Raw genomic sequence first — 24,675 nt, forward strand, 5'->3', positions numbered from 1 at the left:
TTGCATTGTTTGGGGGAGTCCTGCTGAATCTCAGGTTGTGTTCCTGGAGAAATTTGAACTTTGCTAAGGAAACCAGCCGCCTGTGGCTACATGTTCACAGTGAGTCAGTCTGAAGGGAAGGAAATAGCAGTGTAACTCAATCATCGCACTGCAGAGGGGAACTGAAGCCACGAATCTGGACCTAACGACAGTTTCCAGATGTCCCAGGCAAACTGAGCCCAGACCAGGTCAGGTCCCTTCCATAGCAGAGGCACAACTTACAAAACACGGGGAAGGGTTGCACCTTGGCAGGTGTTTCTCATGGGAACAGAGTACCTTGAGCATCTAAACCAAAACCAACAGCCCAAACCAGCATACAAACCCCAGTATTTCCCATGTTAACGTGAAATCTCATTATGACTCCACCTGCAAAGCCAAGCACCTTGCTGGGGTAGAGTATCTGAACTGGTGATGGACAGGAGAGCGTGGCCACGAGACGTGACAACTGGTTTGGCTGGTGCAGAGGTCCACCTACAGCCGTTTGACAACAGGGTTACATCAAATTCCTCTGAACTTTGTACTGACCTCTGACTCTGAGGTCAATTATGAGATCGTGTCATTCAGATTGCAAAGAAACTTTATAGAGCAGCAGGGAAAAAAAGCAGAAATGATTGACATAAAACAATTAAGTCTGACATAAGTGGCACTTACCAGAAGATTTTCAAATTTTGGAAATCTGTTCTCCTCTAGAGTTAGGATGAAGCTAAAATTCCCCATTAAAAAAAATGCTCTGGGGAAAGAAGATTGAATAGATTTTATTTTTTTCTTATACAATAGGAAAGTTTTCTTTCAATTTGCTGTCCTGAAGTACTTTATGATACAAATTATACCCATTCCAACATGTAAAGCTATTTCAAAGTAGTAAAAGCTTGCAAATGTAATTTGTGAAATGTCATGAAGGGGTACTGTGAGATTGCTCCGATTTTTTAAGGCAGTTTTTATCCTTAAGAAACGTTTTGTTGAAATCAATATAATTCTGTTAACACACCCAAAGCAGCTACATTTCCAGTGGAAAATGGCTCCTATCAGCATTTTTCCAGGGAGCTTGAATCTGAAATAACAACTGCCCCTCTATCTACTTTGAAGGTTTTCACTTCATAGATCACATTTCCAAGCCTTGTCAGTCTACTTGTCAGAGTATGATGTGCGAGAACAAAAAGGCACTCATTTCACACTGTGCATTTGGGCTTTCAGTCTTGAAAGGATATACACAAATAAAAATGTGGTTTCCACTGCAGTGTTTAACACTTCTTTTTTTATTATTATTACTTATCAAGGTGTTTGGGTTGTTGGGTTTGGGTTTTTTTGTTGATTTTTTTTTTTTTTTTTTACCTTGGCTAAAGTGAAATAGCAATCTTATGGTCATTGCTTTCCACAGTGTGAAAAACAAGAATATGTTAGACAAGATAAAATCAGGTGCTTTTTTTGTTTTGTTTTGTTTTAAATATACATTTACAGCTTTTAGAACTGGAGAATTTATATTTGCTGTATTGTTTATGCGCTTTGGCTAAAAACAACCCCTTTCCAGTGAGTGATTTTCTATGGAATAGAATCCTACTGTCGTTGTCCTCTAATAAAGCTACTCGAGCCATTGGCTTTAGATAACACAGACACGTAGTCTGAGCTACAGAAACTCACTGATTCCCCACGGCAGGTTGCTACCTGAAGAATCTCTCATGAGAGAGACTCTCACAAGAGCTGTTTGATGCCCAGGGGCTACAACAGGCCCTGCTCGCTCCCAGCATCGTGCCCTCGGTGTGCGTGGTACTGGTGGGCCATCCGCGCCACCATTCCTGGCTCCAGTCCAGCGATCCCACTGCTAAACACACAAAAGATGCAAAGGTGTTATAAGACCGCAAAGTCCTCTGATTTAATCGGTAAAATAGTTTACCTAGATTTTTTTTAATATGCATACTCTCAGTTACCTAGGGCATTAAGTTTCTCACTATTTGGGCTCTGTGTGTCAGTATCTATGGGTGTTTACAAGCGGACACATGTGAAAAAAATCTGTTAAGGTGAAATAGCCTTAATGGCACTGGGAAAAGAACCAAGAAAGGCAAGGAAATGCCAGGTGGAAATGACCTTTTAATAAAAGCAGGAGATAGGCAGCAATTACCTTCCTCTGGCCGTATCTCCATAACTGCACAGTTCCCTCAGTAAGTCCCATCGCAGCTCCCTGCAGCAATCAGCAGCCCGCAGGACCCGGGGCTCGGCTTGGGGATCTGCTTGCCCACGCCTGCGGGAGCAGAGGCAGATGTTGTACCTCCACGTGCTATTTCCCTTTGCTCCATCTGGACAGGTGCCAAATTCCCAATCAAATGGACGGCGCCGGAGGCCATTAACTTTGGAGTTTTCACCATCAAATCTGACGTGTGGTCTTTCGGGATCCTCCTGACAGAAATCATAACCTACGGCAGGATCCCTTACCCAGGTACAGCACACTGCGAATACGGGATGAATGTTCATCGACTTCAAAGCATCTAGTGATGCTTTATGCTTGAAGGCACATACTCAAGCGTGCTCAGACACACACGCATGTCTCTGCTTGCTGGGTTTCCTTCCCCAGGCTCCCAGGAGCCTCAGTTATACCTGTACTAGGTGATGTCTAGAGTGGAGCCAGGGAGGAGAAGGAGGGATGGAGTGGGGAGTGCAGCCCTGATGAAGGGATTGTTCCCAGATATGGCCCAGCATCGCAGTCCCTCACGTCCTTCCAGCTCTGCCTGGATGTGAGCTACTGGGAGCACTGAGTGTTACCCCCAGAGTGCTGAATAACTCCTGTTGGTCTGTGTTTGCCTCCAGGGATGACCAACCCCGAAGTGATTCGCAACTTGGAGCGGGGCTACCGCATGCCCTGTCCGGACATGTGCCCTGCTGAACTCTACAATATCATCCTGAAATGCTGGCGAAACAAGCCTGAGGAGCGCCCAACATTCGAGTACCTGCAGTCGGTCCTTGAGGACTTTTACACCTCCACGGAGAAGCAATACGAGCCGGAGCCTTTGCAGTAAGCCACTGTCCCACGAACACCCGGGGACAGATCTGGAGGAAAACCATCACCCGGTGATGGCTTATTTCAGGCCTTTCCCTTTCTCCTGTGTCCCTTCGCAGTGTATTTGAAGATGGGGAATGAGAAAGGACATGAGGGAGGTGGATGCTGCCAGCTCTGTGGTTATCATGGAGACGAAAGAGGTGACTAAGGGCTGGTACAGCTCCTTCCTCACCCACCTTGGAGGTCTGTACCCACTTCACAGACATCGCCTCCACCACTAAGGACAGCAAACTCCTTTGTGACCCTCCTGGACACAGAAAATCCCCCCAGCCCTGCAACTGCAGCCCTGGGAAGAGGAGGCCACGGCCGGGATGATGGTATGGGGTGTGCACAGTCTCTCCCCATCTTCTGATGCCACTGCTGGCAATACTACAACCCCCTTCATGCCACGGGCAGGGGTGGGAATGTGTCCTGTCTGCACCTCCCGGGGCCACACCAGGCGCTCAAGCTCTGGAGCAAACTCTCCAGGCAGTGCCACCCCTTCTGCCCCAAGTCAATAATAAAGAACTGGATACAACCTTTTAACATTTCTTTATACGGGCATTGGAGCGAGAACGAGCCCCTGTGTTTCCTGTGCCCACCCCCAGCTCAGGGAGGAGAAGGAGAGAGGCCATGGGGCTCCCCGGGGCAGCGCGGGGTGATGCTGGGGTGGTACCCAGGGGAGGGAAGGGGGGATGCCCGGGGTACACCCCACCGACCGCCGACACAGGCAGCCCTGGAGCCCGGAGGCAGGAGATGTTCGTGGAGTGGCCACGAGATGTCCCTCCTTCCCCACAGATCTGTGTGGCTCCTGCTATCCAGCTGATGGGGGAGAATTAAAAATATATGTATTAAACCACCTCAGAAAGAAAAAAATACCCTCCTTGCTTTGCTGAGCACAAGCTCCTGATGCAGCACCAGTGCATCAAGCCAGCCCCATGGTAGGTCCTGCTTCACACCCAGCACCGGGAGGGTTCAAATGTTGTTTCCCTGGTTGCTGGTGCATCTCTGACCCACAGCTCCCGTGAGGATGCCCACAGGAGGCTGCAGGGTGGTCTCCAGTCAGCAATAGCACTGGGTTGGGGAGTGGAGGATGAAGAAATAAGGCACTGATGGCACACTGAAGGGGTATTAGGACTACAGGAGTGAGCACCCAGGTGGACTCTCCTTCAGGTTATGGCACTGAGCAGCATCTCCCCAGGGTGCTTGGTCTGCTCTTTTCTACCTCATGAACCAGATTTTGAGTCCTTCCGCAGAGGGTGCTTTTCCTAGTGTAACAAGTGTGCTATGAGAAAGAAAGAGCTGAGATGACCTGTGTGCCAGAATAAATACCCGACCATCACCAACACATGACATGGAGTTACCTGTGCACGGCACTGCTGCAAGACAGCAAGAAAGAGGAGTGGGAAGATTCATAACAAATCTGTAGAGATAACAGGCAGCTACATTCAGTCCAAGGCCTTGATCTTCAGTGCCATAAAGCCCCTGTCCATCGCTTGTGATGAAACAAAATCCCCCACCATGATGCCAGTGGTGTTCCCAATGGGATAACGTGCTGGTGTCAGCACGAACAGCACTTTGCCTGGTTTCAAACGCTGTTTATCACTCCTTTGCAGACCCACAACTGGGAGAAAGAGCAGGTAGGGGCTGGTCTAGTGTTCACAGAAGGCCAAAGTCTGTGGAGATGAATGCACAGCTTGGAAATGTCATTCCTGGAATCTTCAGGAGGGAAAGAGGTTTTAATAGTAGAAAATGGGTGTTCCAGACCAGAAGGAAGGGAACTGGATGAGATGCTATAACCTCAGTAATCCTAAATCTACTGGAGAGATCCTAGAGTGTCCAGGATGTTTTCACAGGGCTGGTGGATAGGGGTCTATGGGAGACCTGCACCCCTCTAGGACTGCAGCTGGAGCTGGGTGGGAAACCTTGGGGTGTGGAAAAGAGCATTAGACACCTGTGTTAGGGAGGTGGGATGCCTCCACCCCCAAAGTGTCCAAATCTGGAGGTCAATCAACCCCCAAAGTGTCTCAGAGCTCTTTTCTTATCCCACCCATAACACATCTGATCTACAACTGATTTCCACAGCAGACCCGTGGGCAGCTTCACTCCTCCTGGAAAGAGGTGGAGTTTCTTCCCGAGTCTTTCTGTGAGCTGGCAGAATTCATCTAATTCAGCAGGAACAGCTGGGGAGCCTGGGCATGGTTAGACAGGCCTCCTCATCAAACCATCAGCAAACTATGTGCACCCATCACCATCTTCACAACCTTGTTCCTTGGCCCCTCTGAGCCCAGTGCTAGTAGGTCCCAGTACTAATTTAACATGGATCAAGCTTGGTCCACTTGTTTCAGGGCTCCAAGGGAGAAGTTCTATGTGCTGTAACTATACAAATCCTGTTTCATATGAGAAGCAATTATTAGTCAATTATTCAATAATTTCACTGGAGTTGAAGAAACCATCTTTCTCCCTGCTTGAAGTCCAGCTTGGGCTTTCATGTTTACTCCATGCAGGACTAGCAGATTTCTGTTAATGAGATCACAGAATCACAGCATCATCTACGTTAGAAAAGACCTCGAAGATCATCCAGTCCAAGCATTAACCTAACACTGACCATGAATGACACACTGCAAATAAATATGAATGAAAGATACATGATGCCTTGACTGCAAATACTGCATTGAATTGAAAACTGTGGGTCATTCGTGCTGGAGCAAACTAGGAGGAAGTGTTACAGGGTGTCCGCTAAGCACTTGTGCATTTCATTATCACCCAAGGCCAAAGAGTCAAGTATTGTAGCTCAATTTAGAGAGGAAATGGATATTTTTATGGCCAATAGCAACATGTGGCTGAGCCCAGGCTGAACACAACAAAGAGACTAAGATGTGCTTCCTCTGAAATGGACACTGTAGCTTTTTCTGTTCATGCTGCACAAAAATCTGTTGAATTTCATTCCCTGCCATGCCTGCGACAAATGGGTGGGGCAGACACTCACCTGACTGCATAGTCACACGAGCTTCCACCACGAAGCTATTGCAGAAGCCACTGTCAACTCTTCCTTTGCTTAGGGGAGTGGGACTGGGGGCCGTGCCACCAGCTTGAGTCTTTCCAGGAGGTGGAAGGAGACCATGAGCCCCATGGGCAGCCATGGTTTTTACACAACAGCCACCAAAACCACTGGGAAATGGACCCTACAGCTCCAGCACAGCAGAGGTCATGCAGCTGGAGAGAAAAGTACCTGCACTCCATCTCCATCCTGGACATGTACATCAGAGACTTCAGTCAAAAACCCAGGTGACAAGTGCGATGCTGTCTCCTGTGACCTCCAGTCCAGGAGGCAACTGTACTCCAGGGGACCAGAATGTCTCCAATGGCCCCAGCAAGCTCTGCAAGAGCCCCTCCATCCCCATCCCTACCTGGCTGCCTAAGAGGTGTCTCTTCACCGTGGGTGAGCTCCAGCCAGAGGCTCACAGGTCTGAGAGTCTCAGAGGAGGAGAAAGGTGGTAAAAGTGACCCAGGCTTTCAAATTTGTGATTCTTGAGTGATCTGCAGCAGGGACTCTTATCACTCATGCAAACAGCTCAGTTAAGAGGATCCTGTGAAGCTGCCCAAGAAGAGCGTGTTCATTTTGTGCAGGCATCAGGCCGTGCAAGTTATTTTGCAAGCTAAGAGGTCATTCCTGCCATAGACAGAGTGTGAACTATGAATGGCCCAGACCAGGATTAAAAGAGTACCCAATGATATATAACTTGCATAACAACCAAAATAGCCCTTTCATTTCTTCCCCAGGTGCCAGGTGGTCTTTCCAAAGACCACTGGAATGGTCTTCCCAATTTTCATATGGAAAGACCCACACGTGTTATCGGTCTTTGCTACTGCTTTCCCTTGCAGCCTTGGTCCTGTTACTTACCCTCCATCTTCTGAAATTTTATCTGTGCAGGTGATGTCTGGTCTTCTTAATGTTGAGTTCGTCTGCATTAACACCCTGTTTTCAAGTGGTTTGAGGCTCTCGAAGGAAGGTTTCTGTGGTATTTCTCAGTTTTCCACCTTGCAGCTGTAGAAACATCCCCGTGGCTGCTGTGTCAAACCTTCTTCAGGCAATAGCTGTGTGCTGTGACATTTTAGCAAAGCAGAATGTGCATCTGGAAACCTGGAGCCAGGTCCGGGGTGTGAGATGAGGTGGGAGCAAGAGGGAGAACGAAGGAAAACCGGTGAGAGGGCAGGGCTGCAGGGAGCAGCAGCACTGAGGAAATCAGGTGGGTTCTCTGATGTCTAGTAAGGTGTGAGCTCCAGCTGAGGCTTTTCCCATACCCCAGGCATTCATAGAAATGTGGATTTTCTTGTGCCTCATAAAAGAGTAAGCACAGCACACACTATAGGCTTTCCTGAAGGTCTTTAGGAAACTGGGTTAAAATCAGAGCAAGACAAGATTAGCCGAGATGGAAGAGCAGAGCAGGGAAAACGAGGGAACACATAGGTCAAACCATGGGTTAAAGACCTAAGGCTCCTCAAGTAAGGCTCCTCTACTCTCTTCTTTCTCCCCATGCTACGTTAACACCCCAATCTGCCTGACTCTGGCTCACACTGCAACCCTGTGTGTGCAGGGCTCAGTCAGAGCAGGGGTAAAGAAGAGAAGTCCATTCCATTTCCAAATCTCTGGCAAATGGGGGAGCTGATGCCCTTTTTGGGAAGGAGGTTGCCCAGCAGCGAGAGGTCTGAATCTACTTTAACAAGCTACAGCTGGACCCTGGAACTGTGAGGTGGACTTGTTTGGTTGGTGGTAAAGCAAAAACAAAGCAACGATGTAGCAAAGCCATGTTCTGGGAAATGAGCTTGGTTCAATGCCATCCCACGCTAGGCTCTTGTTTGGTCCTAAGCAGGACAGCATTGGCAGGCACAGCCTCACCAACAGTGCCAGGAGCTCAGGCCCTCTCCCAGGGCGATAAAGAGCCTGGCACCCTGAGGGTCTGAGTGTCCCCACCCGCTCTGTGCAGCGCAGGGAGCCTGGAGCTTGCCATGCTGCCACCAAAAAGCGAGGCTGGCCCACCAGGGAAGGGGGGTGGTGAGGAGCCCTCGCCTTGCTCTATTTTACCTCCACCCACACAGGGCAGAGCAAATATCCCCTGGCAAATACTGCAGAGCAAACAAGGGCATCAATGCCCTGCCAAGCTGAGCTCTGGTCTCCAGGCTGCTCCACCAAAGGGAACAATGACCACTTTTCTGCCAGGAGGGCCCCCTCCCTGACCAGGCAGCCGCCTAGCCTAGTGCTCACAGCCAAGGGAGACTTCATCTGGCCTGCTTCTCCAAGAAGAATTCTTGTTTCAGAGCATCCCCAAGGGCTGGTGAAGCTCCAGGTTGGGTCTGAAAGTTGTGGGTGGCTGTTCCTGAGCGCCCCCTTACCAAAGGAGACGTTGGGGCCACGTGTCACAGCCAGGCTCCGTGGGTGGCGGAGAGCAGAGATGCGTTACTGACGTGAAGCAGAGACAAAGTCCCCAGCATATCTGCCCAAGGAAAGGCCTCTCCACCCGCACCAGCCACTCTGTGCAACATCCCATCTCTGCCAGCAGCCAGAATAGTCCTCCGTGGATAACGAGGCTCAAGGGGAGCATTTGCTTTATGTGCTCAGGGCCCGTGGCTGCTCCAGAGAGGTTTGTGGGCTGTGTCAAAAACACCCCCTTCAGTCCTGCTGGGTTGCAGGCAGGAGGGCTGGAGCTGTTTCTGGATGACTGCCCTTCCCTCAGAGATTTGAGTCAGGTGTTACAACACCATCCCTGGCTCAGAAAAATCTCTGAATTGCTGATTTCCTCGTTCTGCTGTCCCAGGGCTCTTGCTGCACCCTTCGCCCGTTCTGCCCATGGCATCTGCAATTGCCCACCACTGGAGACAGGTTGTGATCCGCCACAGGAACTCCTTTTCAAGGCTGCTTCCAGACCTGCTTTCCCCAGAGTTTCCTTCCCCACCAGTCTGTTCAAGGTCACTCCCAGTTAAAATTAGCAGCTTATTCAGCATTGGAGAGGAGAGACGGCCAACTCCTCTGGCCTGCTTGTGATCCTGGAAGCTGGCATCAGGGGATGCAGCTCCGACTCCCCTTAAAGGTGAGGGAGCCTATGCTTGCCATCCTCACAGTCATAAGCAAAGGACTTGCAGCCAGCTCGCCCTCTCTGCCTTAAATCTGAGTTCCACGTCTGTGCCAGCAAAGCAGGAGGAAGGAGCATCTCCTTGGCGTTCCCACCACCATCCTCTGAATTCCAGATGTCACCCTCATTACACCCAAGCCAGATGTTTTGCTGGTCATAACTGTCTCTGTGATAGCAAGAGAGTTCTCCCAGACTTTCAAATCTATATTTAACTCGTCCCCACCTGATCCCTATTCCTGGCCGCCTTCTTGTCTTTCTTTCCTTTTTTTTCTAGGCAGGGTGAAGCCACAGTGTGGAGATAGCAGAAAAGCAGCTGTGGGAGGGTGATGTGAGTTTTGCTGTGGTCAGTCCCCTGCCTTGGGTTAGGGGTGCTCAGGGGTGTGATGTCTGGTCCACCAGGAAAGGGCACAGATGGTAAAGGGAATCAGGGCCTTAATCCCGGCTTGGTGCATAGCCCAGGAAAGCATCCCCTGCCCCATGAAGTGGTAGCGCTCGTGTAGCTTGTCCCTTTGTAACACACACACCAAAATTTGATCCCAAGGAGGAAGAGCATCCTTGCTTCCCTGAGGTACCTGTCAGGGCATCTCCTCTAGGCTGAGCTCAACCCTGAATTCAAACGTTGGTGCATGAGCCACTGGTAGCCGATGTGGGCAACAGAGTGATGGCAGAAAAAAGGCAAATCACATGCAGATTGCTAGGAGGAACAAATGAGCATGGTGGCCTTACCTTTGCACGGGGCAGCTGCACATGAAAATCCCTGTGGTGTCACTGGTTGAGAGAGGATATTCTTCAAAAACAGAGGCGTTTCCAGTATTAGAAAGGAGCCAAGAGAAACTGCTGTACCACCCATGACTTATCACCAAATGCCACCTGAAATAGCTGGACAAAACCAAATTTTTTCCCAAAGAAAAGATGCTTTCTTGAATTGAAGCTGTCAGGCAGACTCTTGGGATCGACAAACAGCCACAAAAGAGGGGGAGGAGAGAATCGTACCATAGAAGTTAGGAGTTTGGTGGACTTCTTGGGGCAAAACCTGGATATTTGGGATGCTAAATGCCCAGACTAGTGGTTAGTGCCTCGGAGAACAGCTATTGGGGTGAAATTCCCGTTCTAAAAATCTACACAAAGGGGAAGGGCTGGGGAGGCTGAAGTTAAGAGAAGCTGACCTGGATATGCTAGAGCATCATCATCTGGGTCTGGAGAGCAGGGCCTTGGGGACATGGTTCCTCTGAACCCTTGTCCTTCTGGCAGCACTGCTGAACCCTGTATCACCTGGCTTCTGGCCACCCAGTGAGGGAGGAAAGGGGCTCTTGTTGTGGTCCTGAGTCCCTGGCCAAAAGGATGAACATTCCAGAGGTATTTTATTCCTGTGAGCTTCAAGGAAATGGGCAGCTGAGAAGAGAGAGCCCATGGATGTCCTTTCTGAGGGAAAGCCTATAGCATGAACACAGTCTTTATTACAGGAGCTGAAAGAGATGTTATGAATGCCCCAGATGCTGAAAAAGCTTCAGATTGGAGGATGTATCTTATTAGACAACAAATAGTCGTCCTACTGCAAGGACCCTCCCTCATTGAGAATACACTTCATTCATCCACATTTCCCAAAACACCTCATTCGGATGGAAAACTTATTGGATCTCAGGTGGACCATGAAAATATTTCCAAAATCTCAGAAATACTTAGTGGGAAAAAACCCACTCCTCCACATCTTCTCTCTATACCTTGAACGACCACTTGGGAACTGCCAGTGCTAGGTGAACGGTTGGACTAGATGATCTTCAAGGTCTTTTCCAACCTACATGAATCTGTGATTCTGTGATTCTGTGATGTGGCCTACCTACAATATCCCTTACAAAGCTTTGGAGAGCAACAGTTTTATTTCAGTCTCTGGTCCTGTTTTGCAGCTTTCATTATGGATTTTCCTTCCCAAAGATGCCACTCCCTTGAGGAAATTCTTCATAGTGAGGTGCAAAATGGAGTTCCCTGGAAGCCTGTCAAGGTGCGGATCCTGTTGGCAGCCAAGCCTGGACAATATGGGCCTCAGAACGGGGTATCTTGCTTAGCTCTCGTGTTGATACTCAGCTCAGGTATTAAAATACACCTTTCTTTTGGCCTCATGAGGGCCTGAAACATTATTGCTTCTGGATTTAGACATTGTGGTGGTCATCACTTCTCCACCAAGGGTCAGCAGGCAGTAACAGGAAGGTGGCATGTAATTACCGGCTCATATTGAAGTCTTTGAAGGATAAAACCAATAAATGCAATAAGGAGGGACACACTTTGAGGAAGGTTCAGTGCATGTAGTTGTGAGGTTGTTCATGTGCACCCACCTGACTAGAAATGGGAGCCGTAGCCATGTTGGTGTCTGGGAATGAAGACACCTAGTTTGGATCTATTTGCTTCCACTGGCATTTGATGCTTGTACCTACATCCCTCTGTGTGTGATGTTAACAGGGACTGCAGTCAGTTTTCTGAGTTTTCTTGGAATCTGAGTGCCTGCTGGGGAGCTCTAAGCAAATAGCAGAGGAGCAATTCCAGAGCAGAAACCTCTGTGTATTTCTAAGTGGAGAGCGGTATGTAGGAACCTGACCCGGAGCTGAGCTCATTTGTTTTATTTGGGAAGAAAGCCCTGTAAAAAAGATCTGGTCTGGCCTCCAGGTTCCCCTCTGCTAAAGACTGACAATGTGATGTGCACAACAGACCTTCTTCCCAGTGAGCTCTCCCCTGCCCTTCAAGCCCAACCAGGTCCTCAGCTCACCCAGAGGGATGTATTTGGAAGGGCAAAGGCTGGAGCTATACGGGGCACTGCCCATTGCTAAGAGGATATCCCCCTTGCAAAGAAGCGAGGCAGAACACAGAGAACCTCCAAGCCACAGGGACAAGACTTGCCTGGGACACGTGCTCCTGCAAGCAGAGGAGCGTCCAGCTACTCTGAAGAGGTAAATGTGAGAGCCTTTGCCCACATTTTCTTATCCAGACCAAACCTTCAGAACAACTGGACTGTCCCACCCAGGAGATCAGAAATTAATATCACAAGTACTTCTGCACTTGAAATTGGACCCTGCCCTACAACAAGGGTATGCTCTGACCATCCTTCTCTACCAGAACCTCTCCTTTGCCATCTTCATCTAACGTCCTTTGCCTTTGCCACCTTCAGCCAAGGACGTCGAGAGCCTTGCTTCTGCAGGAAAAACACTGCTAGGGCTGTTCTGGATGGTGTTGACTCTCCAGTACCTTAAACTTTTGAACCTACCCATTACAGCTCTACTGGTAAACAAAAAAAATACCAAGTCTGTCCTCTGATGCTGAGGCCAGCTGGCCTGCTCTGGCCACATCCACACTGTTAAACTCACTCTACCTCCAGAGCGAAGTGGACAGATCCAAAATACATTTTGGGAATGCTCCATGGTGTGTGCTGTCTCCAGCCTAATGCCCGGGCATTGTTTGGGTTGGTGTTATATGAGCTGGGCCAAGCTGATGCTGGGAGCATGTTAACAGTTTAGCAGTGCAGATCACCCAATTCATGTCTGTGTCATATTTACTAGTACAGATATATCCACTAAACCAAACTTTGCCTGAAATTACCAGCATTGGTTTTCACCTGGTGGACAGAGCCACCTCGCTTCTTGGGCCAACTCCACAGAGCAGGTTAATCAGCTCAACTGGGTAGACTGGGAAGAAACAACCTCTGCCATCTATGCACTGGCAGTTATTTATTCAGGGCATTTGGATGCTCATATAGGTTCCCAGCCCTGAATCCGTATGGGCCAGGAGCCCCCTGTGTAGACCGTATCTCTAGATCTCCGCTCCTTGAGCTGTGCAGGATCGCCACACAGCTCACGTCGCACTGTAGGTGGTCCTCCAGCCCCACCGCACGGTCGCTTCCCTCTGATAACTCCGAGGTCCGAAAGGTCAACCCAAGGGCAGCGGGTGGACATGTATCAACCAGCTTCGACATGCTGCACTCCAGGAGTAGCTGTGTTTAGACCCAGCAACTCTCTGATCTTCAATAACCTGGCAGCAGCTTGTAAACAGTGGGCTTGATGTGATAGCATCCTCAGTGAGCAATTTACACCCTTCCCCCCCCAATCCCCCTACCCTCCTCTCACTCCCACAACATTGGGACCCTGAGGGAGAGGCATGTTGGGAGCCAAAATTGCTAAGAAAGCCTCAGCTTGTGGCCGAGTGTCAGCTACAGTTGGTTGGGGAGTTGGGGAATGCTGAAGGGGTGGGAGCACTAATGTGTGTGTGTGTGTGTGTGCTCTACACGCACCCACTTATAGGTGCTTCTAAGCCATTGCCTTGGTTTGGTCTAAAAAGCGTATATATTTGGTCTAAAAAGAGTAGGAAAATGGAAGACTGTAAAGCTTTCAGCATGTACATATAACAACCTAGCCCCAAGGTGTGACCTGCAAATCAAAAACTATTTGCTGGGATAAAAGCAACACCCACGGGGATGGTGATCTGAGCATCCTCCTGTTCCCGAGCCTCAGCTCCTTGTACACAAGTACAGAAGGTCTGATCCCTGGGGACAGGCTGTATTTTACTCAGAGAGTTTCTCACAGCCTTGTCCCCCTTGAATACAAAAGGGCGGGATATCAGGATGCTTCACCGCAGGGAAAATGCCCAACCAATGTTCCCTCTGAGGCAGGAGGAGTTCACAAAGATGGACAGAGGGAAAGGGGACCACCACATTGCTCTGTCTCACACTGAAACGTGGAAAAATCCTTTTGAACTTCCATCTCCAATTTGTCCATCCTGGTCAGTCTGGCACAGGTCTGGCTTGTCCTGGCTAGCACTGACCCAGATGAGTCCCAGGCACGGTTTGGAGGTTATCACGGGCCAGGCACCATTCCCAATAGTTATTTTGAATGTGGCCATCCTTTTCTAAAAGTGAAGAGAGCTTAATAGTATGGATCCAATCCATGCTGGTGTGTTTGCCTGTGGGACCAGAGAGTCCTTCCACCTAGGAAGAAACCAGACTATGAAGGCAGGAGAAATCAAATGCCTCCCCGGCCAAATCCCCCCCTTTCTTTTTCCCCTAGCAAAGCAGCAAGGTGAAGGCCACAGAACAGAGAGCAGCTGTGCCAGCTATTTCCAACGCAGTCTCCCATGCAACCCCTGACAGCGGCCCCACTCCTCCTCCTCCTCCTCCTCTTAGTTGGAGTAAGACTGCAAAACAAGCCGACCGCATCCCCACTCACTTCAGAGCCGCTCCCCGGCGCTCAAGGTAACAGGCAGCACACATCTGTGCCCTGGCTCCTCTGCCCACCCCTCGCCTCCCCATGGGAATGTTCTGTACCCGGGCGCAGGAGCGTCATGGGGGAGAGCTGCCTGCGTCAGGCTCTCCTGCCGCGGAGACCTTGACTTCTGCCTGGGAACAGGAAGGACAGGCAAGGGCTGTGCTTGCAGACAAACGTTCAATAACAGGGCTTGGGTGCAGGATGCTCTGGTCTAGAGTCCCCTCTCCGAGCTGCTGGCTCCAGGGTGATGTTTCACTGGGGACTGGAGCAATTGCATTGAAGGAAGGTGACAGATACCTTCAGCAGCAGGATGAGCAGCTCCCATAAGTTATTTCTTCTAGATTCCATTTACCTCCTCCTCTCAGTCATAAAGGTTTGTATTCCTTACGAGACCCCGGTGTATTGCTGTTATAAAATTGGATTTTCTTTCTATACATATAAACATCCTCTCTGTTTTCATGTGGATTGTATTGTAAACCCATGGTGACCTGGAGCCTTGTGATGTCTTGTGGAAAGGATTTCCCCTCATCCACAGGCCCGGTCACCTGTTAGTGCCAATGGCCTGGATCTGAATGAGGACAAGGAAACATTAAGGCCCTGCAATGCCCAGAGATCAGACGCAGAAGTGCAATTGAACCTGCACACACATTGCACAGGACAATGTCTCAACCTTTGCTGCAGTCCAGTCAGACCACCCTTCACCAGTACTGATGTGGGGTGGGGAAAAAGAGGCTTTTACATCCTAAAGAGAAAGCTGGTGCTTAGCCAGAAGGGTCTCTCCTTCCCTGGTCCTCTACTGGCCACAGCCAGCCCAGAGGAAGTCAGGTCACCTCCTTATTCCTCGTCTCCTTCAGCCTTTTCTCTGGGATGCAACATCTGCTAGGTTCTGAGTGCTCAGCAAGGCAGATGGCAAGAGTCACCTTCCTCCTCCTCCCTACATGAACTGGAACCTCAGAGCTGCTGAGAGCTCAGCCATGCACGAGCAAAGCAGCCACTTGACCCACGCCCTTGAGAAGAAAACTCGAGGCACCAGGAAGCATCGTGATGTCTCGGAGATAAGGCAGGACCTTGGTGGCCACCAAGACACATCTGAGCCCCTAAAAACACCTCGCTGCCCTGTGGCTTTCCAGACAGCATTGTTTCTACATGATCCCTATGCCCTGTGCTCCTTACTTCCAGTCTTCAGGTAACTCCCACCTTACCAAGTCCCCCTCAGCCTTTCCTCAGCGGCACCACAGAGAAGGCTAGATTTTAGGGTCCCTCATATCCATCTACAATGGCCCCGACACAGCAAAGCTCCAAACTCATCTACACCCTCCAGATACGCTGCAACTAAGCAATCAGTCCTCTAAGGCTCTCAGCACAATGCTTGGTCCACACTTAGCAAGGAAACAAAAATTTTTCGGTGAAATGCAAATGTCTGATGTGCCCAGCAGTGCTTCTTTCTGTTCGCTCCTGTTGTTTCAGGGGATGTCTACATATCTGTCTGGTTTGTGAGCTGCCTTTTCTCAGCACAAGTCAAGAGCAAGAGAGGTTGGCTGCCAGGCTGCTGAACGGATATGGGTAGGCAAGAAACTGTTTGGCAGGGAGAGCTGACATTAACTACTCAGGCTATTTAAAAAGGGTGATTTAATCAGCCGAGGTATTTCTGCCCAGCTCTGTGCACGGTACATTTGGCACTTTGCTGGAATTGGACCAGGGTCTTTTATCAAGAGAGGTGAGGAAGGGAAGGAAAAGGCAAAGCAGATGTGGGTGCAGATGAAAAAAAAAAAAAAAGAAAAAAGAAAAGACGGCTTCCAAGGCTCTTCTATAAAGAAAAGCAAGGAAGAGAAAAGAGTTAAAAATAATATCATGGCATGTTCTGGGCAGAGATACCAGCATCTTAGGAAAAATATACGCGTTTATTTTTTGCCAAGAGGGAAATAAAAGGGAGGATGAGGGAGGATGCTAAGGCTGTTCTTTGATTTGAAAACGAAGCAAGGCCAAAGAGCAGAGCTGGTCACTGGGATCTTTCAGCAGAATTTGCATTATATAGCTAAAGCAAGCTGGGCTTGAAGCCTGCCAAGTGCAGAAGTTTGCTTCTAGGGAGAAGGGCCAGATCCATTAGCATCAGGTGGTATGTTACCAAACACAGCTCAAATCGTCCTGTAAAGAAGTCTGCACCAATCCTCGGATGGGGGTGAATGGAGTTAGTGCGAACTCTGCCTTTTGCTTTCGGTGGTCATTGGTTCAGTCCCTTCTGCTGCTGAAAACAGTCGTCACCATACAAGCATGAAGGGCCAATGTCATCCAAGAATTAAGTACTAACTCTCTGTCATTTGAGAGGGAGTTAGGTACATGCATTCCTTTAAGAAGTTAACCATAAAGGCTTGTCTGGGAAGACTTTTGCACCATTTTAACTTTATCTCTTCAAAACAGGTCTGGGTTTTGTCTCAGCTGGCTGAAATTTTTCATTGACAATCATTAATTCACTGAAAAATGCAGGTTTTGGCAGATCAAGTCTCTTTGCAAGTTCAGGCCAAATTTGGCAAGCTGTTTCAGCCAAAAAAGAAAAAAAAAAAAAAAAGGAAAAAAAACATTGAAGCATTTTGCCCTGACTTTCAAAATGAAATTTCTTGCCTTTTCTTTCCTGTGCAATGGTTTTGCCTTGAAATGAAGTAATGCACCCCTTATTTAACTTCTTGTGAGATTAATAAACCAAGAGAAAATGAAATGTTTGGTATTGTTTCATTCACCTGAAAAGAATGATCTGAATTCTTTGTGGGATTTGTCCCCCAAACCAGAAGCCCATTCCCTCCTCACCATTACACCATCCAGTTTACCTGGATGGGGATGCCAGGACACAAACACTGGGAAACAGGCACTGCAAAACAGCAAATATCCGCTAAGCCACAGCTTAAAGCTCTGAACAAAACAGACTGGGTGAGAGAGAGTCCAGTTGTGCCAGTATAAATTACAGCTAGTCTGGGAGTCCGGCCAACACAGTTTTTTTCTAGGCAGGGACCACAGCTCTTCACCTTCAGCTGCAGGAGATGGTATGTGGGCACAGTCAGCATTACAGCCACCAGGACACCATTAGAGTCCACCAGGAGATATAGTTAAGTCAAAGTGAAGGAGCTCACGCCACCATAGCTTGTTTCTTTGTGTGCTCCCATTATCTTCTTCCTCGGTCTCCTGCCTGACTGATGCTCTGACGTCAGGTCCCCTCTGCCTCCGAGAGCTGCATGAGTAATATCTGACATTCCTGAAGCCTGGTTTTCTGGTCTTCTCAACTCAAAGAAGAGTTGTTTTCATAAAGATGTTGCCCCTGAGGTGCAGGACTGTGGTGTAATCACATAATACGTGGCCCACCAGGTCCTTGAGGGCACCAGGGATACTTTGGGGTCCCATTCATTTGCTTCACACAAGACCATGATGTGGCTGTGAACGGAGGGACTGATCACAGCCCTCAGGGTAACCTGGTCTTTGTCAGCCAGAAAGACCCCACATCATTTTGCTCCATTTTGAGCCACATCATGCAAAGGGGCACTGCTGGCAGGTGAGACCAGAGACAAGACACCAAGTTTGGCCAGGTCCACAACACAGTATTTTGAGAAACTCACCCATGCTGTCCTAATCTGGCTCCATCTCTTCTCCCCACTGCTTCCATGCAGAGCCTGTTTCCACTCCTGATGATGAAAACATTATTTCCACTTCTTTCCTGCTGTAAAAGTTGCAATCAGGACAGAAAGCTACATCCCACATCCCACTGCTATATAGACAACAGTGAACTCCTGCACATTCCTCCCTCCGGTGGTTGTGTTGACTCCTTTTTCAGAGGTAGCTCTTTGCAATCACAAAATCACAAAATGGTTTGGGTTGGAAGGGACCTTAAAGATCATCCAGTTCCAACCCCCCTGCCATGGGCAGGGCCACCTTCCACTAGCCCAGGTTGCCCAAAGCCCCGTCCAACCTGGCCTTGAACCCTTCCAGGGAGGGGGCAGCCACAGCTTCTCTGGGCAACCTGTGCCAGGGCCTCACCCCCCTCACAGGGAAGAATTTATTCCTCAAATCTCATCTAAATCTCCTCTCTTTCAATTTAAAACCATTACCCTTGTCCTATCACTACACTCCCTGATCAAGAGTCCCTCTCCATATTTCCTATAGCCCCTTTAGGTACTGGAAAGACACTGTAGGGTCTCCCCAGACCCTTCTCTCCTCCAGCTGAACCCCCCAACTCTCTCAGCCTGTCCTCACAGGGGGTGCTCCAGCCCCCCGAGCATCTTTGTGGCCTCCTCTGGACTCACTTGAGCATGTCTGTGTCCTTCTGATGCTGGGGGCCCCAGAGCTGGACACAGCACTGCAGGGGGGGTCTCACGAGAGCAGAGCAGAGGGGGAGAATCCCCTCCCTCAACCTTCTGGCTACACTTCTCTTGATGCAGCCCAGGGTACAGTTAGAAGAGGGACTCCTCTTTTTGGTGCCTTTCCTAGACTGAATTTTTTCATCATGGCTTTGTAAACAAAGAGCGAGTGCATGCACAGGCTTGCAAAAGCTGAAGGTCTCCAAAAACTTGTGAGAAATGAGCAGAACAGGTCTGCAAAGTCCTTTCTGATTGGGTCCAAAATAGGAAGTAAAGAATGTGGTTGCATCACAATTAAAGACAACCTTCTAACATCCCTTGAGTAGAAGCAGTAACTGTTATTTCTTTCCCCAGTAAATTTGATTATTCAGCTCAGTTCACTGATGAAGCATCAGCTTCCACTGTAAAGTCTCAAGGTGGAAAGTGCTGAGCCCCTGATGTCTGCAGAAACTATTGATTTTCTTTCAAGAAAACTTGTACACCCTGAAGTCCTAAATAGCTCCAGGGATTAGCAAAAGGGCAGTAGAGGGAGTCCCATAGGGGCTTCTGGTTTGTTTTCAGCCTGAAATAGCTGTACTGGAAACCCTTGCATCAGCTCTTTAGCACATAAATGTTGATTCTGGTCCGTTTTCAATGGTGCTTGATGCTGAGACACAAAAGCTGCCACGCCAGTTCACGATGCTACAGGCATTTTCAGAGTGCTCCTCCAAAAGATGCCCAGACAGGCTGGGTCACGAGCACAGCCTTGTGGAACTGCACTTCATCAAATACCACTGCACATCTCCTCCCTTTCCCCGATAAATGACACCATCAGGATGTGACTCTCAGGACTGGATCGAAGGATCCCCCAAAGTGCTAAACCCCTGTGATTAGGCACCTGAATTCAGCATAGTCACTACAGTCAGTGAAGCCTGGGGAGCAGTTCAGCTGGATGCAGAGATCTGCTTTAGCATGACCTGAATCCCTCCAGGCTCTGCTGACTGTCTGGGTGACATGTCCAGTGCCTGTCATAGGACATATCCAACAGTCCTTGGGGACAGCTGAAAACCTGCTTTGCTGTGATATTTTTCAATGCAAAGGCAGTAAATGATTTAATCTTGTCCTTGGTCTGGAGTCTGATCTGGAGGAGGTGTTGAAATGTTGTAGGAGGAGGCCCAGTGTCTTAAGATTTGGGAGGCTCCTTGTAGCACCGAGTTTTGCTTGGAGGAAGTAGAAAATCCCCGCGGCTGCTGAAAACTGCCGTGTTCGTTACACTGCTGTGGCACAGAGCAGCTCAGAAACTCATCACAACGCAGGGACTAAAAGCCGAGCTTCCCACAGGGGACATTAACTCCTGAACCACATCGTCCTTCTCCCTTTTCTCCTGTTCTGAGCAAAGGTAGGAATCACGACACCACGTTATCTCCCAGCTCAGTCCCCCGAGCGCTGCCATGAGCCTCACAACACCTGACTTGTATCAGCAGTTCCTAAACCCTGTGGTGTGGGGAGAAACCAGGACTATCTCATCACTTCTCCCTGTTACATCTTCAGCTAAGCCATAATGATTTTTTTTTTTTTTTTTTTTTTTTTTTTTTTTTTTTTTTTTTTTTTTTTTTTTTTTTTTTTTTTTTTTTTTTTTTAAATTCTGCTTCTGGGGCGTTTTAAAGAAGGCAGCAGCTCCTAGGGGATGCTGAAAGCACCATTTCTCCCACACGGTTCCCAGCATGACCTGCCAGGTCCTGCTGCCTTCACCATGCATGTGTTTATCAGGAGAAGGAGTTGTCCCATAACTCAAGATGCAGTTCAGTGACCTCTGACGAGAAAGCTGGTAGAGGAGAGTCAAGGAACAGTGTACAGACAGCAGAGGGGAACTGAAGACTCTCATCCTATTGTTTTGAGAGCAGACCTTTCTTCCTTTTTTAAATTTTTATTTTTATTTTTTCTTCTTTTCTTGTTCTTCTTGTTGTTGTTGTTGTTCTTCTTCTTCTTTCTTCTTCTCTTTTCTTTTTTCTTTTTTCTTTTTTTCTTTTTTTTTTTTCTCTTTAACTTTCTCATTAATCCTAATCGTTGCATGATCTGGTACAGCATCAGAAATTTCATCATCAGAGTAACTGCAGGTTTGTCACCCTGGGGCACAGACCTGGGGGGCATCACTAGGGCCAGATACCCTTAAACTGGCTTCACATCCACAGAGAGTAAAACTTGGATCTAGGCTCTTAGTGTCTGGATGGGTTTGCTCACAAGCATCTGTAAAATGCCGCTGGCACTGATCAGAAAAACACCTCAAAGAACATCTCCACTTCCATTTCTTTCTCTTCTCCAAACATGGTTGCTGAGGCGAATCCACCCCTTTGGACTGACAGCTCCAGGTAGTCACAGAGTAGTTTTGTTCGTGTTGCCCATGTGATCCAGGTGGCACAGCTGCAATTTTTTCACCAATGAATGCAAGGTCAGCTTGTCTCAGATCCTAGGCTGGATCAGGGGCAGCCTGGGAGCACACAGGCAAAGCCAGGCTCTGTGCACCTTCCCATGTGCCATACCTCCAGTCCCTGAAGAAGCCATCAGGTTAGCATGAAAACCGTGAGGTTTTAAAAACATTGCTGAGTTTCCAGCATCTTTTCCCCTCCTAGAGAATTCTACTTTTTCTCCACAAAGTTGAGGGAAAACTAACAACTTTTGAAGCTGAAAGTGTGGGCTCATCCGCTTGTCCTGCCATCGGGGGGCTTCCCAGAAAGGCTGAACCAACAGTGGGTTTGCAGCAAATCTGTGATGGCCAACATCACTTCAGGGCAGCTCCTGAGGCTGCTGGGGAGAAAGACCCCAAGCAATCGGGTCTGTGACCATGTCTCTAGCAGGAGCCAGACCCTGATCCCTTTTGTGGTGTCTTTACCTCTTGTTCCTTCCACCCGTTGAGCTCTGTTTCTGGTTGTCACAAGTGCTTTGGGGAGTTTAGATGTTTAGATGGGTTTGTTTCCAGGAGGGTTAAAGGGACAATCAGCTCCTGTTTTGTTCTTGGGGAATAACATTCATTGCAATCAACCCTCGGTCACAAGACACAGGAAGAGCAGTGAACGCTGGGGTAAATGAACAAAATTATGATGTTAAAAATGCAGAGGGATTGCCAGGAAACACTCGGAGGGTATCTGAAATGCAGCAAGGAAATGAGATGGAAGCAAGGTCTAATTTAGGGATGAACTATCTAATTTGCATTTATTATCCTTCCCCCCTCCTTGCCTTCCCTTTGGACATTTTTAGATCCAGAACCTTTTTTTAGGTTCTCAGCTATTCAAGATTTTTTTTCATATTTACTCCAGCCACCCACAGGAAAATGATTCTGTGTGATTTACTGACTGTCCAGAAACCACAGGCGAATGAAGTCTGCACAACAGCAATGTACATAGCTTCACCCAGCAGCCCCCACCATCTGGCTTGCTCAGAAAGGTGGTAGCAGCCCCACTGATTCCAAATCCATGTCTAGGGGCTCCCTCCAGATGAGGTAAAGCTGACTTTCCCCTGGAATTTCAGATCTCCTCCAAAGACCAAATTTCCAAAGACAGGGGGAGCTGCAAAACACAGTTGGGCACCAAAAATATTTTCCAAGATGTTCTTGCAGGTTAGGTTTCTCTAGTCTGTAGTTTATCCCCTTGCACAAAAAGTTCAAATCCCAGAAGACTATAGGGAGAGGGAGTCTCTGTCTATAAACCAGAGACTCCAGCCTCCATCCCCACCATCTTGCTGCATCAATGCAAATGCACAGACAGCAGCAGAGTCCACCTGTACGGGGGAGCAGCCTAAAAATGAAACACAGAGCCAGCCTTCCCTCCTCTCAGTTACCTTCACAGTCTACAAGTCACTTATTTTTTGATACAGAGTTGGCCAGCCGCAGCAAGAAGGCTGGACAAGAGGTCATAGCTCCTTGCTGGGAAACAGACGATTTCAGTCTCGGTTTCCTGAGCCTGAAAGGGGCTATGAACTGAAATCTCTTCTTCTCTTCCAAACATCCAAGCCACGGGGCTCTCCTGAACCTTTCCTGCAGTGTCACAGAGAGGGTATCCACTCTGGGACAGTATTTGGGAAAATGGTGGGGATGAGGACCCAAACCCCTTTCACTAGAAAATCCCTCAGTGGCCTTTCAAGAAGGAATTTGTACATTTTCAGCCAAAACATGAAAGCTTTACAATTTTCATCCATTCCTCATAGTGATAATAAAAAAAAAAATTCTGCCGCAAAAGATGGCAAAAGAAGACTCAAAATAAAGCATTAAGAAGGAAACTGAATTCTCAGTCCTGTGTCCCCTTTTTCCCTTCTAAAAACATTTAGAGTGATTTCTGACTGCAGTGCCACCAGCAGAGTGAATGGAAGCAGCTGAAACCAGCCATCCCAGTGTGCACACAGGCCAGGACTTGCAGCTGGGAAGCACTGAGCACCAGGTCCCCTTCACATTGCTCTCAGATCCCCAGTCACTCACCAACAGCCTGAAAAGAGATGCAAGTCATTGCAAAGAGTCTCACTGATTTGGGGGCAGGGGATGGGGCGAAATCAGTGTTTTCTCATAAATCTGGACAACGTGTATATCACTTTAATTGATGTCAAACTTTCAGCCTGACATGCTTTATAAACCCTGGGCAGCTTTGATCTCCTTGTCTTTGCCTATAAATGCAAGGATTACAAAAACATTCCAAAAAACGTCACCAAAAAATGTCTTTCACCGAGGTACTTTGCTCCAGCAGATAAGGCTAATAAGCAAAGAAACCCCAGGTATTAGGAAACAAGGCTTTTCAGGAACATACTCCAGGGCGGAGAGAGGGGGGCCGGAGCAGCTGAAGGATATTGATGCTTATGCTCCCCTTGTCATTATTTCACGATATTGTTTATATCCCCGGGATGTGGATAAAGGTAGCTGTCACTTCTGGCACCGCTCTCCCCCCCGGGAGATTACAGCGAACTGTGGCTGACACTGCCCAACGTTGCGCTGACTGACAGCCCCCCATGGCATGGTTACTGTCAGAGCCCTCGGAGGGCTGGGGGTGCCTGGGTCTGCGAGCCATGGGGAAGGGGAGGGGGGTTTCCAGAGAGCCGTGGGCTCTGCTCAGCCTCCAGCACATCCCCATGCAGGAGGAGGCAGCTCCTCTCTGTGCAGGGCTCGACAGGGTTAGTAGAGTTGAGGGATGGTGTTTAACCACCCTTTTCATCTGTACAAGACTCAAGTCCCAAATGTTGGGGTCCCTCTCAGGTGTTTCAGTGCTCTGCTCCCAAGAGATGCTCAGGGATGTAGGCAGGATGGGGTCCTGCAATGCCTCCATCGAGCAGGGCAAGGGGAATCTTTGCACAGGGCGAAGAGATGGACATGGACAAGGTAGAAGTGAAAACAGAGCAGGGGAGGCTGTAAGATTTAGCACACCAAGTCAGGACTCAGTTGTGGATTAAGAGTAATAAATTTAATCCCTGTAAACTGGATGTCTAAATTCCCTTTATATTTCCTTTATCCCTTGTGGTACCCTTAGACATGGTTCTGTTGGCCAAACAGAGGCACTGAGGTTGTCTGAAAGCACCTGAGATGTCAACATGGGGTCAAAAGATACGGCACGAGGGTCACAGTGATCTAAATGGCAGCAGGATCTCTGGCTAAAATGATGTTATACACCCATGTGGCCACCAAATCCCACCCCAGCAGTGAATGGAGCCACCACAGCTCCTTGGTCCCCTCAGCAGCAGAGACCGAGGCTTGGCCAGCTGGATGACTGACCTGTGGACTCTGAAATGGGGGTGTCATATCTGCAGACCAAGAGACTTCCCCAGTCTCCTCTCATAATGGGAATCACTGGGAATCTGGGAAATGTCTGAGCCTTTGGGGAGCTCTGTGGAATTATGGCATTATCTTTGAAGTTAGTTATGAAGTTATCTCCTTGGTGCTG

The 24,675-nt window shown here is 48.6% G+C and overlaps 1 protein-coding gene across 1 annotated transcript in view; it reads left to right on the forward strand.

The window, feature by feature from the left end:
• BLK (BLK proto-oncogene, Src family tyrosine kinase) overlaps window positions 1–3,575 on the forward strand; it is a 36,258-nt gene extending 32,683 nt beyond the window's left edge. Inside the window, exons 12-13 of the mRNA XM_026845095.1 lie at window positions 2,339–2,470; window positions 2,839–3,575. Coding sequence (XP_026700896.1) covers window positions 2,339–2,470; window positions 2,839–3,047 — 341 coding nt within the window. The 3' untranslated portion in view covers window positions 3,048–3,575. The remainder of the gene's footprint in view (window positions 1–2,338; window positions 2,471–2,838) is intronic.
• Window positions 3,576–24,675: the final 21,100 nt, after the last annotated feature.

Source organism: Athene cunicularia, assembly GCF_003259725.1.
Source record: "Athene cunicularia isolate RWA chromosome 3 unlocalized genomic scaffold, athCun1 chr3_part1, whole genome shotgun sequence".
NCBI lineage: Eukaryota > Metazoa > Chordata > Aves > Strigiformes > Strigidae > Athene > Athene cunicularia.